Source organism: Lissotriton vulgaris, chromosome 1_1 (genome assembly GCF_964263255.1).
Source record: "Lissotriton vulgaris chromosome 1_1, aLisVul1.2, whole genome shotgun sequence".
Taxonomy (NCBI): Eukaryota; Metazoa; Chordata; class Amphibia; order Caudata; family Salamandridae; genus Lissotriton; species Lissotriton vulgaris.
This window is the reverse complement of record NC_141685.1, coordinates 1,381,723,594-1,381,736,912: the sequence shown is the minus strand read 5'-3', so window position 1 is coordinate 1,381,736,912 and position 13,319 is coordinate 1,381,723,594. Positions and strand designations below refer to the sequence as shown.

General features: G+C 44.1%; 1 protein-coding gene across 1 annotated transcript in view; it reads left to right on the top strand.

The window, feature by feature from the left end:
- Positions 1-13,319, top strand: part of LMOD2 (leiomodin 2) — a 75,261-nt gene that overhangs the window by 23,790 nt on the left and 38,152 nt on the right. The window contains exon 2 of the mRNA XM_086966806.1: positions 1,156-2,517. Within this exon, the coding sequence (XP_086822932.1) occupies positions 1,156-2,517 (1,362 nt within the window). The remainder of the gene's footprint in view (positions 1-1,155; positions 2,518-13,319) is intronic.

Below are 13,319 nucleotides of genomic sequence, written 5' to 3'. Positions count from 1 at the left end.
ACAGTTTGCTGCTAAGAGGGCGCGTTACCTCATAGAAAGTGCTCAAGGCACTGGATTGTAGGGTTTGCCCTTTGCTGCTAAGAGGCGCGTGGTAGGTAGTCCAATCAGTGTGACAGGGGCCAGCGGGCTGCAGCCGTAGGCAACAGAGGTACTGCTACTAACGGCAGAATATTGATGGCGTCAGCGCATCATAGCGCTATAAATATTTTTTTCTCCATTTTGAGTGATTTCATTAATTTCGCAGTAGAAAGGAGAAACATAGTATAAAATATTCCGTAATGCCGACAGATTAATACAAGGTATAAACATAGACCACAATGCCACGTGCGCCCTCTGCATCCCAAGAAGAACCCACATTGTTATGGGAGCAGCGTCATCACGGGTACCAGGAGGCTGCGTGAAAGGGGGAACGGGTGAAGGGGGGTCAGATTCAGCCCAATGTCAGGGACCACCATGTGATTGGGGAACCGAGGACCCGTCATAGACTCTGCCAGAGACGGCACGTGCTGCGTTTCGAACATATATTGTGTTTGTGCTTGTAATATCAGCCACGCAGCATTTTCATTTCATTATTCATGTGCAATTGCTCTAGCTAAACACATGAAAGGTCCGAAAGGTGAGACCTATTGGCTATGCCAAAGCTTGTTTATTTTCTTGAAGCGAAACAACTCATCAACAGGGAAAAATAAAACTATTCTACCCGTGTTTTTCACAAAGTCTAAATATGATTAACCAGTGGCAGCCAGCACAGGTAGGAGCGGTGGGGCAGGGCGGGGTGGGGGAAGTGTCAACAGTCAATGGGAGAGTTAAAATGAAATAAATAAAACCACTTACCTTGGACTCGCAGCATCACTGACTCGGCCATGTGGCGAGCACAAGGTTAGTGGTTTCATTCATTTTTTTATGTTACCTCCCACCCGCCTTACCGCTCTTACCTGTGCTGGCCGCCACTGTTATTAAATTCCCATCTCTAGGTCAGATGACTCACTTCCTAATTGTTTTGTTTAATTTTCCGCTAAGAGCACATTTTCCTGCTTTTTATAGCAAAGGGAATTTGTGGTGTCCCTTTAGTAAAACTTGAATGGTGTATGACTGTATGTGGTCTTTTACTTTCACATACATACATACGTAACTAAGGTTTTCTTTTCTTTTTAGGAGACAAAGGGAGGAGACAGTAAGGAAGAAAGTGAGGATGAGGATTTTGCTGGGTGTCAAAGCGATGCTTCTGAGGAAGCCTACACTGAAGAAGAGGAGAGCGAGGAAGAGGACGAGGAAGAAGAAGAAGAGGAAGAAAGTGACGATGAAGAAAAGCAGACACAGCCAACTAAGGGACACACTGCCTCCGAGTTAGTTGAGATAGCAGGCAAAAGGGACCCTCAAAATGAGACAATAAAGTGCAACGGTGGTCTTCCCAATGAAGTCCTAGTCAACGGGAATCATCGGACTCCTACCAAAAATTGCAGACAAACGGAAGAGGAGCTCAGCCTTAAGGCAGCAACCTGCAGCCGGTCTGGTGGAAACCCAACTGTTATTGACGACACTCTGGAAAACATCAAAAACAATGACCCAGAGACCACTGATGTCAACCTAAACAACATTGACAATATCACCATAGACACGCTGGTGCGTTTCGCCCAAGCCTTAAAAGAGAACACTGTAGTTAAGTCATTCAGCATGGCCAATACTCATGCTGACGACAATGCAGCAATTGCTGTTGCTAATATGCTGACCATGAACCGTACCATCACTAGTCTAAATATCGAGTCAAATTTCATCACAGGAAAGGGAATACTGGCTATTATGAGAGCCTTGCAGCATAATAATATTTTAACAGAATTAAGATTCCACAACCAGAGACATATCATGGGAAGTCAGGTTGAGATGGAAATCGCTAAACTGCTGAAGGACAATACAACAGTGGTAAAACTTGGGTATCACTTTGAGCTTCCTGGTCCAAGGATGTCTATGACTGGTATTCTGACAAGAAACATGGATAGGCAAAGACAGAAGCGGATGCAAGAACAGAGAGAATCAGGCAATGACGGAGCAGCCAATCCAAGGACAAAAGTCTTGCAAATGGGAACTCCTATGTCCTCACCTTATGCTTCCCCAAGAAGCTCACCCTGGTCATCGCCAAAAGTGGCAAGAAAAATTCAACTCACAAACACTCCTCCATCGGCTCCACCAGCTCCACCACCTCCTCCACCACCGCCCCCACCACCTCCTCTGCCTCCATCAGCTGAAGCCTCTGAGAAAAAAGCACCCACCAGGAACATAGCAGAAGTCATAAAGCAAGCGGAGAGAGCCAAAAAGAAGATGCAAAACGGTCAACAGAAAAGAAAAGGCAAGAAAACCAAAAAGCGACAAGATAATATTTTGGAAGAAATAAAAAATTCACTCAGATCCATCTCTGATAAGAGAGCAGAGGAAATATCTAGGCCTTCCACTCCACAAAGATCTCTACATGATGATCTGATGTCAGCCATTCGTGACAGCAGCAAGAAACAGCTAAAGCGGGTAAGCATGCTAGGAACGCCAACACTGAAAATGTATGTTGGAAAAGACCTTTGTGGGAAGATAAACACATGTAAAATATCCAATTAAAATATTATCATATGTGCATATATGTATATGTTTACATATTTTAGGATGTGTACATCTGGCTATATGGTCGTTAATTTTAATCTTTTTAACTTCTATATTGTTTCTTATACTAATTACTATTCTTGATATACCAATGTACTTGTATAGCATACTTTTATGATTTTAAAATAATCGAATAAAGTGATTTTGACTCTGAGTAGCGTTTTAGGAATATGATTGGTAATATCAGAGGGCAATTTCATTGTGGAATTTATCTTTTCTAATTAATGCATAGGGTCAGATTTGCTAAATTTTCATGCAATGCGAGTGTTGCACAAGGTGTAAAGCACAGTACAGAGCCATATCTACCAAGAGTGGCCAGCTTCTGCTGCCATCCTGCTGGTGCAAAACCAGCCTGCCTTGTCCGATGCACAGCCTCGCATCATGGTACAGAGGTGAGAGTGCACTGTTTAGCATGGGATTTGCACTGGAAGCATGCATTTTCCTTTCCAATTCCTACACGTAGACAAACTTTGAAGAATCCCATTGATTGGGTGTGTGTTGTACACTGCAGCTCACATACAATTCATGGGATGCGTGATTTTTGTTTTTTTTTAATAAGTACATTTCTCCTTGTTAAGGCCTTCTTCAAGGAGGTGTTATCTAGGCCATAATCTGTGACGTCCTTTTGGAATTTGCGTCCTCAAGTGATAAACGGAAACCTACCTCTCCTGTTCTTCTTCGATTGCTAGGTGTTAAAGATCCAGCACCATCTCCTCACTCTTCACACTGCAGAGAAAAGAGACCATGTTGTTGTCCTTGCCTTGGGCCACTTGGGGGATAGAGGGTATGCCCACTGACTAGTATCTGTTTACTGACAATGCCAGTCTACTCAATGAGCTACAAAAGACGGACAAGACAACTCTACTCTCTGCCCTCTGCGGCTGATGCTTTGCTATCAGCTGAATACCTAGCGGCAGGCAAAATGGGGAATAATGTGCAGAAACAGTCTTTGCGACCGGTTTTGCAGCACATCCTTCCCCTAAATTCATTGTTGTGACTGCACTGCTTCATCCAGGTATTAACCAGGACTGGTAGAAATTGAAATTGGTCATGGAAAAAACAGGACCAAGAGCAATTTGTGCACCCCCCATAATATAATTTCTGATACAAACAGGGTTTGCACCTGGTTGCAAGCTGAGCACCACGCTTGACATGAAGCCACCAGTGTACTGCAGAGGGCAGAGGAGAAACAGTGGCCTTGTTGTCTCTCTGGGTGGCCTTTTCCTCTGCTGCCAACAGGAGCAATGAGGACAACTTCTTTCTGCCTCTGAAGGTCCTCCTAAAAACTGCAGCAGTGAGATTTCACACAACTAACCTCATTCAGAAGCTCCTTCACTTGTGCACGTACGAAAGGGGGGGTCGATCAATGCTGCTTTACTTACTGCACAGCAGAGAGAAGGCCATGTTGTCGCCTCTCTCTTCTTCAGGGATTGGAGGCCACTGTTTTCCTTTTGTATATGGAAGTCCTTGCTCCTAGTAATAGAAATGAGAAGACATGCAGGGGCTTCCACCTGTGCCTTCCAAGTCTGCAAGGAGCACAAGGGGGAGTCAAATCATCTCTTATACTTATATTATCTAACAGCAGAGAGGCAATAGATGCCATTCACTGACAGTCCCTTCTGCTTCCTGTGGAGTCTACATTCATCTGGCAGGAGTGGTGAGATGGCACTCACTGGCTTCCCCTTCTGCTGCCTGTGGAGACTACATTAATCTGGCAGGAGTGGTGAGATGCCAGGCACTGACAGTCCCTTCTGCTACCTGCAGAGTCTACATTCCTTCAGAAGGAGTGGTGAAATGCCAGGCACTGACAGTCCCTTCTGCTGCCTGCAGATTCGACATTCATCTGGCAGGAGTGGTGAGATGCCAGGCACTGACAGTCCCTTCTGCTACCTGCAGAGTCTACATTCATTCAGCAGGAGTGGCGAGATGCCATGCACTGACAGTCCCTTCTGCTGCCTGCAGATTCGACATTCATCTGGCAGGAGTGGTGAGATGCCATGCACTGACGGTCCCTTCTGCTGCCTGCAGTCTACATTTATCTAGCAGAAGTGGTGAGATGCCATGCACTGACGGTCCCTTCTGCTGCCTGCAGTCTACATTTATCTAGCAGAAGTGGTGAGATGCCATGCACTGACGGTCCCTTCTGCTGCCTGCAGTCTACATTAATCTAGCAGAAGTGGTGAGATGCCATGCACTGACGGTCCCTTCTGCTGCCTGCAGTCTACATTAATCTAGCAGAAGTGATGAGATGCCATGCACTGACGGTCCCTTCTGCTGCCTGCAGTCTACATTTATCTAGCAGAAGTGGTGTGATGCCATGCACTGACGGTCCCTTCTGCTGCCTGCAGTCTACATTTATCTAGCAGAAGTGGTGTGATGCCATGCACTGACGGTACCTTCTGCTGCCTGCAGTCTACATTAATCTAGCAGAAGTGGTGTGATGCCATGCACTGACGGTCCCTTCTGCTGCCTGCAGTCTACATTAATCTAGCAGAAGTGGTGTGATGCCATGCACTGACGGTCCCTTCTGCTGCCTGCAGTCTACATTAATCTAGCAGAAGTGGTGAGATGGCACTCACTGGCTTCCCCTTCTGCTGCCTGTGGAGACTACATTAATCTAGCAGAAGTGGTGAGATGCCATGCACTGACGGTCCCTTCTGCTGCCTGCAGTCTACATTTATCTAGCAGAAGTCGTGTGATGCCATGCACTGACGGTCCCTTCTGCTGCCTGCAGTCTACATTTATCTAGCAGAAGTGGTGTGATGCCATGCACTGACGGTCCCTTCTGCTGCCTGCAGTCTACATTAATCTAGCAGAAGTGGTGAGATGCCATGCACTGACAGTCCCTTCTGCTGCCTGCAGAGCCTACATTCATCTAGCAGAAGTGGTGAGATGCCATGCACTGACATTCTCTTCTGCTGCCTGCAGAGTCTACATTCATCTAGCAGGAGTGGTGAGATGCCATGCACTGACGGTCCCTTCTGCTGCCTGTGGAGACTACATTAATCTGGCAGGAGTGGTGGGATGCCAGGCACTGACAGTCCCTTCTGCTGCCTGTAGAGCCTACGTTAATCTAGCAGGTGTGGCGAGATGCAGTGCACTTCTGCTGCACGTGGAGTCTACATTTATCTGGCAGGAGTGGTGAGATGCTATGCACTGACTGGTCCGGCTGCTCCCCATTGGCGCTACCTTCATCTTACAGTAGGGGTGATGAGATACCTTGCTGTGGGTTTCTCTTCTCAGTGTCTAATTCGTGCTGGTGCCAAAAATGGTATTTAAGATGGTGAAGCCAACTTTCCCCACTGGCACTGCCTGCTTTCTCCACCAGTGTCATCCACTACCTGCACAAACAGAGGAAATGCTAGGTGTTAGTGAGTGAGTGAAGTGAGCAAAGCAGTTTTAAACATGGGGGATTTGGTGGGGATTGTTCTCCCTGGAAAGTTACTAATTATCTTATTTTGTTTAACCATTTTTTTATTTAGCATTTGATATTAAGGACATTTAAGCACAGACATATACAGTATACATCTTGGGCGATTGCCCGAGGTGTATAGAAGATCTGTGGTACGCATCATCACTCCCTAAGTACTTTACATAGGTTTTACATGTATAACATGTCAGGTGAATATATCATGTATAATACATAATACAAATTACATGTTAACATGGATAATCTCACCCATAAACAACCAAGAGCTTGTCTGTATTCACTATCCGAATAAACATTACTGTGTTTCAGACGTATTGCATTGACTCATGGTTCCAGTATCTATTTCTAACTTAAACAGAATAAAACTAGATTTTCGGCAAAAGTTTCTAAAATTTCTAAAAAAGTAGTCAAACAGTGCATATTACAGCACAATTTTTACTTACATTTGCTAAAAGCAACAGGCTCTGAAAGTGCACTCATGACATATTCTAATACTTTCATGACCCTGTTTGGGGTGAGGGAGAAGCAGAAGACCTGAAAGTCCGGATTAGTTGACACTGCCCAAGCCTGACCCACACATATGTTCAGTGAGCCTCTGTGAGCTGGGCTGAGTAAATGTGTGCTAGAAATTCGGTTGTTTGATTGGAGGTGTGACCCTAAGTCAAACAGCAGAAACAATGCCAGTCACTGTAAGCGTCAGCAACCCTAAATTAACCTTTGCTCACCCTCTGGTGGCTTGGCTCAGAGCAGCCAGGCTTAACTTAGAGGCAGTGTGTAAAGTATTTGTGCAACACTTCAAACATTAAAACAGTGAAAACCCACACAAAATGATACTACACCTGGTTAGAACAATACTACTTAAATTAAATAAAGAAAACAACAAAAATTCAATAGGTAGAACTTGAGTATGAATTTTCAAAGACTAAACTCTAATAAGGCTTTGAAGCAATAAGCGCTTACTTGAGATATCTGGTTGCTTCGTACTGGGACAAAGTCAAGAGTCCATGCCAACCTTGATGGAGCGTGGGCCAGATACAGGGACCCAGTAAGGCCTGCAGAACAAAAGTACCTCAATCCTGGTTGCGATGACAAAGATGAGCGATGCGTTGGTGTTCTCCACTGATGCATCAATTTTCTCCAGGCATGGCAGTTCCGAAGGCAATGCACCAGTTCCGGGATGGGCCGTTTCTGAATGCGATGCGCCGATCTGCTCCTGGCAGGGGCGGCGATACGTTGGTTCCGAAGTGGTGCTTCTGAAGGCAGTGCACTGCTTCTGAGGGAGATGACCCGGTCCTGTTACCACAACAGCAGTGATGCATCGATTCTGCTCTTGCAGCAGAGGATACATCAGTTCTGCTGGAGGAAACATCTTATGCCCACTTCCCAGGGTCCAGGACTGGGGTGGCACCACATGGCAGGGCAGACTCACAGATTGCAAAGTCCAAGTGTAGAAGCGGGTTGGTTGGAAGTCTATATTGTCCCCGAGACTTCAGGTCAGGAGGCCAGTCAGCTAGCCCTTGGAGTCACTCTGGATTTATGGGATGCAGGTCCAGTCTTTCTCACCCAGGTTAGAGAGAGCAGCAGACAGCAGGGCAACATGGCAAGGTAAGAGTCCAGCAAAAAGTAGTCAAGCAGAGTGGCGGGCCTCTACCAGCACAGCAGTTCTTCTTCCTGGAGTGGTGACAGGCCTATAAGTGTACTGACGTCATGGTGTCAGAGGTCCAGCACTTATACCTGGTTGGACCTTTGATTTGGGTGAAAGTTCAAAAAAAGATTTTTGAAGTGCATGGAGGTCCTCCCTTCTTGCCCTGACTCGACTCACAAAAGGGAGATATCCAGCCCTTTGTGTGGAGGCATGACACAGCCTTTTCATGTGTAAGTGAGGCTGTGTCCAGCTCCTCCCTCTCATCCTCCAAGTATGGCCCATCAAGTCACACACACAAGCTCCCATTGTGTGTGGCAGTCTAGGGAGTATACACAAAGCCCAGCTGTCACCCACTGCAGAAAAGTGATCAGAGATAGACAGCAGGCACCAGTGGGCTAAAGTCAGAAAATGCCAGCTTTCTAAAAGTTAAATAATACATCATGAGACCCCCGCTAAACCATAAATTCTTCAATTCTTTCAAAGGCCACATAATTACTCTGAGCCTAAACCTTCAGCAGTGCATTCTTTTATTCCTCAAAGAGTTATTTTAGTATTATCCAACACCTGTACACAGAACTAAAATGTATTAAAGACATTTATAAACACAACAAATTAACAGAGTTAAGAAGGAAACATCATTAACAATTATAGGGAGAAGACATCACAGAGTTGTTTAGAGACGTATAGCACATGCATAAGATACAAAGTACTAGCATGTTATGTTATCACAAAAGACTTTTTAACATCGCAAAGGGTTTATAATACAATCACATGGGTACTTAAGGTGATCAAAAGGATAACAACATTTACCATCAAACCACAGTACTGACATTTATCTCACAAACAAATGTCCAAACAACAAAAAAAGTGTCCAACATGGGAGTTACAACCTTGTCCTCCTTATCCTTGTGGAAATTCAAGAATAGCCTTATAGGTTGGGTACACCCTGTTCCACCTCTTTCATGACTGAAAAGTAGCTCCAATTTCAGCAGTGGCCTGTGCAGGTAAGACTGGTGGGCCCCGGTGTGGGGGGGGGGGATTTCGACGGACGATAACTAGGGAAAGTTAATTATTTATTTAATTTTCCTTCGTCATCGTCAACGTCCATCCAAATACCCCAACCCAGCCCCACCACTCTTACCTGCAGGGGCAGCGGCTGTCCAATTTTCATAGATCCAGTCAACAATTTTCTGGCCTCCATTTGCCTTTATGTGGGTATGCTCTCAACCTCTGTAATTTACACTGACAATTATTACCTTCTATTGGCCTAACAAATATTTACGGAGGTCTTCTTTAGGGCTCACAAAGTTCCTTAATGGGCACTATATGCAAACAAAAAATAAAACTATATTTCACTTCTCTGAGAACAGTAATTACTCCGAGACATATTTGAGTAGGGAGGAGCCCTAAAACCTAGTTTAACATACCAATCTTGCCATACCACAAAAAGTTTTTTTTTTTTTACTGTTGTGTGGCAACTGTCCTGTCTCCAAGTTTAATGTGGTAGACCTGCACAATTTGTGTATTTTGAGGCGAGGAAGAATCTCTGTCTAAGTAGGCAGCCGCTACAGTGGGGTACAGAAATGCAATTGTAAACTAACTCTAATGAAGCGCTACACAGTGTTAGCGCTATTTGTGAGTTCTCAGGTTCTGTGGCATAATTATTGTTGTGGCGAGTCACTGCGTTTTGTATGGCAGTCGTGAATGCAGGATAGAGCTCAGCCTGCAGCTTCAGTTTCAAGTGGCCTTTAGGGAAAGAAAAAAGTGTGACGATCAGTGTTTTTACTATGTTATGCAGCACAAAAAGTGTGCTAGCGCTCTATCAATATTTGCGTGCTCATTAAAGTACCATTCAAAGGCTCTGCGGCATATCAATTGTATGTGGCTAAGTCACTTGGCGCTTTTGCCACTACTTCAGTTTCAGACAGCCTTAAGGGAAAGGGAAAAACTTAATACTTATGGCTTGATTGCATCTTTGGTGGTGCAGCGTTGGGTCCGCCCTGCCGCCGAACCTCCAAAGCTATGGTCAGGGTGCCCACCAGATTAGGAGTTTCCTCCTGTCTGGCAGGTGTTTTTTTGGGCATTCCCTGAAAATGGGCATTGCCATTGGACGCCAGACCCAGTTACTGTACAGCATGGACTGTTAAGTCCATGCTGTGCAGGAACTGGGGTGCATTCCACAGTGGGGCACAGGTTGTGCCCCCCACATGCATCCCCAAGTGGGGGAGGCATAGGAGTCCCTGCAGGTCCCCCTTTATTTCCTCTCCACTACAGTGTTCATGGAGTAGGAACCTCCATGACACCGCCAGCTGAGAGGAAACTCTTCATATGCTTGGCCGGACCATGGCGGTCCCGTCAAGCATGTTGTGGCCTCCTTACTGCAGCAACACCACCTGGGAATGGCGGTTCCCTGTCGGTCGTGCTAGGGCTGTGGCAGTCCAACTGCCCAAAGCGTAATAGGATGGGGTGGTCTTGAGGCCGCCACCTCCGGGCCAGACTCGTAATCAAGCCTTTTGTGTTTATAAGTGGATCAAGCGCTATATTAACATGTGTGGGCTCACTAACATATCTTTCAATGTTAACTGTGTCATTTGGTATGTCATAGGGTCCAGTCGCTGTCAGATCAGCATTCACACCTTAGTTCATGCAGGGGATTATTAGTTGTAGCTGTATAAGCTTTATTTCGACAGCTCGTGTCATAAAAGCTATAAAAACACCATATCAAATATATATATATTTTTTAATGAGTAATACATACAACAGCACATTACAGTTAAATATGTGTGGACGATCCGTCCAGTGTCCGACAACAGCAAAGATACAGTATGCAAGTCGACACATAGGCAATAAAGCTATAAATACAATTGAAGGATAAAAACATGCTAAAAAGCAGGTTAAAATGGGGCGGAAAAAGCATAACAATGCGTCCTTATCTGGTGCTGTTTCATATAGAACCATGTTACAATCCCCAGCAAGCCTTAATTGACATTTCCAACCCTCCTCACAGCAGCCCTGTGACAAAACTAAAAGCTATAAAATGCAAGTGCATAACCTATTTATAAAGGACTTAAAAAAACAGCCAATGAGCCCTACAACAGCTACATGTAGACTTCAATCTTTCAGTATTGTATTGCTTGGATACCATTTAGCTGTTGCCTCACAGACGGGGAGTGTGCCAAACCTAAAAAGGGGATTATTACAGTGTGCCTCATGAGAGGGTTTTTAGTAAATGCTGACAGGTAACATGCTCGCTGCTTTCAGGCAGGTCACTAGAGATTCTGGAAGTTGTAGTTGAACACTCCGATTGGTCCGTACCATTAAAGAAGAAAAAGTGGGGTGCTCATCTGTAAATTACCTTTTTTGGAGGGTGCTGCCAGTTTGACGTTTTGTTACTTTTGCATACTTCTTTCATCACATCAGTCTGACAATATAGGCAAATGTGCGAGCACGCGTAAAACATTTTAGACCATCTCAGACCTTATGTTAATAAGCTCCATTTTAACGGTGGAGATATAACCGCATTTACACACATGCTAACATCAATATTTTTTGACTATACAGTATTAAGACCCATCAAGCTAATTGTTTTTTTTAATGTTGTACCATAGGGGCAAGCATTGTTTTACAGTGAATACGTGATTTATGCTGAATAATGAGCTTCCTTATTCCTTGGTTGGCTTTGCCTAGATAGGCTTTCTCTCATGGGCATAGTACACAATAGTACACAGTGTTTTCTGTATTACAGTTAGTGAATTCTGAGTGTTTTATCTTGAAACCCATATAGCTTAACTCATTGCCCTCAATTGTGTTTTCATATGGTGAACAATTACCACACTTGTGGTGTCCCATGATTGGGGGGGCATGAGAAAGGTATATTAGGAGTCTGAGGTTTTGATGAGGTGTTAGATCTAACAAGATTGTCTAGGATATTTTGGTTGCATTTAAGGGAAAATATTGGTAGTTCTTTGAATTGTTGTAGTCCTGTTACAATCTTCCTGTTCTTTCTGATTGAATTCTTTATTAGATTTGTTGCACCTGAGAAGGTTTTAACAGAAACCATTTATTTGGTTTGCTGTTTATTCACAGGCTGTAGCACATTTTCGCTTGGCGTGAACCAGGCACATTTCATAGCCATTTTTAACAGTTTTCTCGGGTCTCTCTCTCTGTCGAAGTTTCGTGAGGAGGTTCTCAGCATTCCTGAAGTAGTCTTCCTTCTTTGTGAAATTTTCCTTATGCGGAGAAACTGACTGTAAGGTAAATTGTCCCTCAGATTCCTCTGGTGGAAGCTGGAGTAGTGTAAAAAATTATTCCATTCAGTCTCATTGGTATATAAAGAAGTAAACACTCGGTTACCTTCATGGTGTATTGTGATATTCAAGAATTGAATCTGGTTTTTTTAGAGGCCATTGAGAATTATATATCTGGACTTCTTGAATTGAGCCAGTTGACAAAATCTGTGATCTTGTCTTCTAGGTCCTTCCAAATCATTAAAACATCATCAATGTAACGTTTCCAGACGATGATGTGATGTCCTATTTCTCATCATATAAATTCATAAACATAATGCCCATTTCCAGCATGAAGGGGCAGCCCATGTCTGTCCCTTTCGCTGTTCGGTTAGATTGTTTGTTGAAACAAAAGAAATTGTAATTTAGATATATCATGGCAACTTTCAATATGTACTCCTTGGGGACCTCACATGGCCTGTGTCAAGAAAATATTCCATAGCTTCTGGTGCACAATCTTGTATAACTTAGTATATAAACTTACGATGTCCAAAGTGATAAACGTATCATGAATTTCTTCAAAATCCATCCCCTTCAGGTCTTCAGGTATCGTGTGAAGTCAATAATTAAGGGTTTCAGGAATACATTCACATACTTAGCAGAAGGTTCCCCCCTGAAATATTTGGTCAACCTGGGAGGCTCATGGGATCTTTATGGATTTTTGGAAGAATGTATATGAGATGTGTGCATCCTTCTTCTTTTTAAATAGCCACCCTTCGCTTTTGCCTTTGCTGATTAGGTCATGATCTTCCTTGTAATAATAGGGGAGGGTTCCTCAGATATTTCTTTGTATTGGTCCTCTTTGTTAAGTTGCCTCAATTGTTCTTGCTCATATGCTGTTCTGTCCATGATAACTATAGCACTGTCTTTATAGGTTGCCTTGATTATTATTTCCTGGCTCAATCTTAATCTATGCAAGGATTAATATTACTCTTTAGGTACATTGTTTTTGATATCTTTTCCGTTTTGTTCAAACAAGTCTATGGGCCGGATGGACAGAGACTAGGAATAGCGATTTCCAAATAGTTATTCCAATCAAATCGCTGAGGAGCTTGACACTCTCTCTGGGCCTTAGAGCGATGATGAGCTTTTTGACCTGGCCAAGATAGAGGCTGCAATAGGCAGAGAAGTACCTTTCAAAGGAGCAGGACCAGACGGTTTGCCAGGTGATTTATTTCTTGCTGACACCCCGAACTGGGCATGTTATATTCTTCTTCTGGCAAACACAATAGCCAGCGGGGCTCCTGTCCCCGGGTCCTGGAAGGGGACAGAGGTGATCCCGATTTATAAACAATTCACCAGAGATGACCCT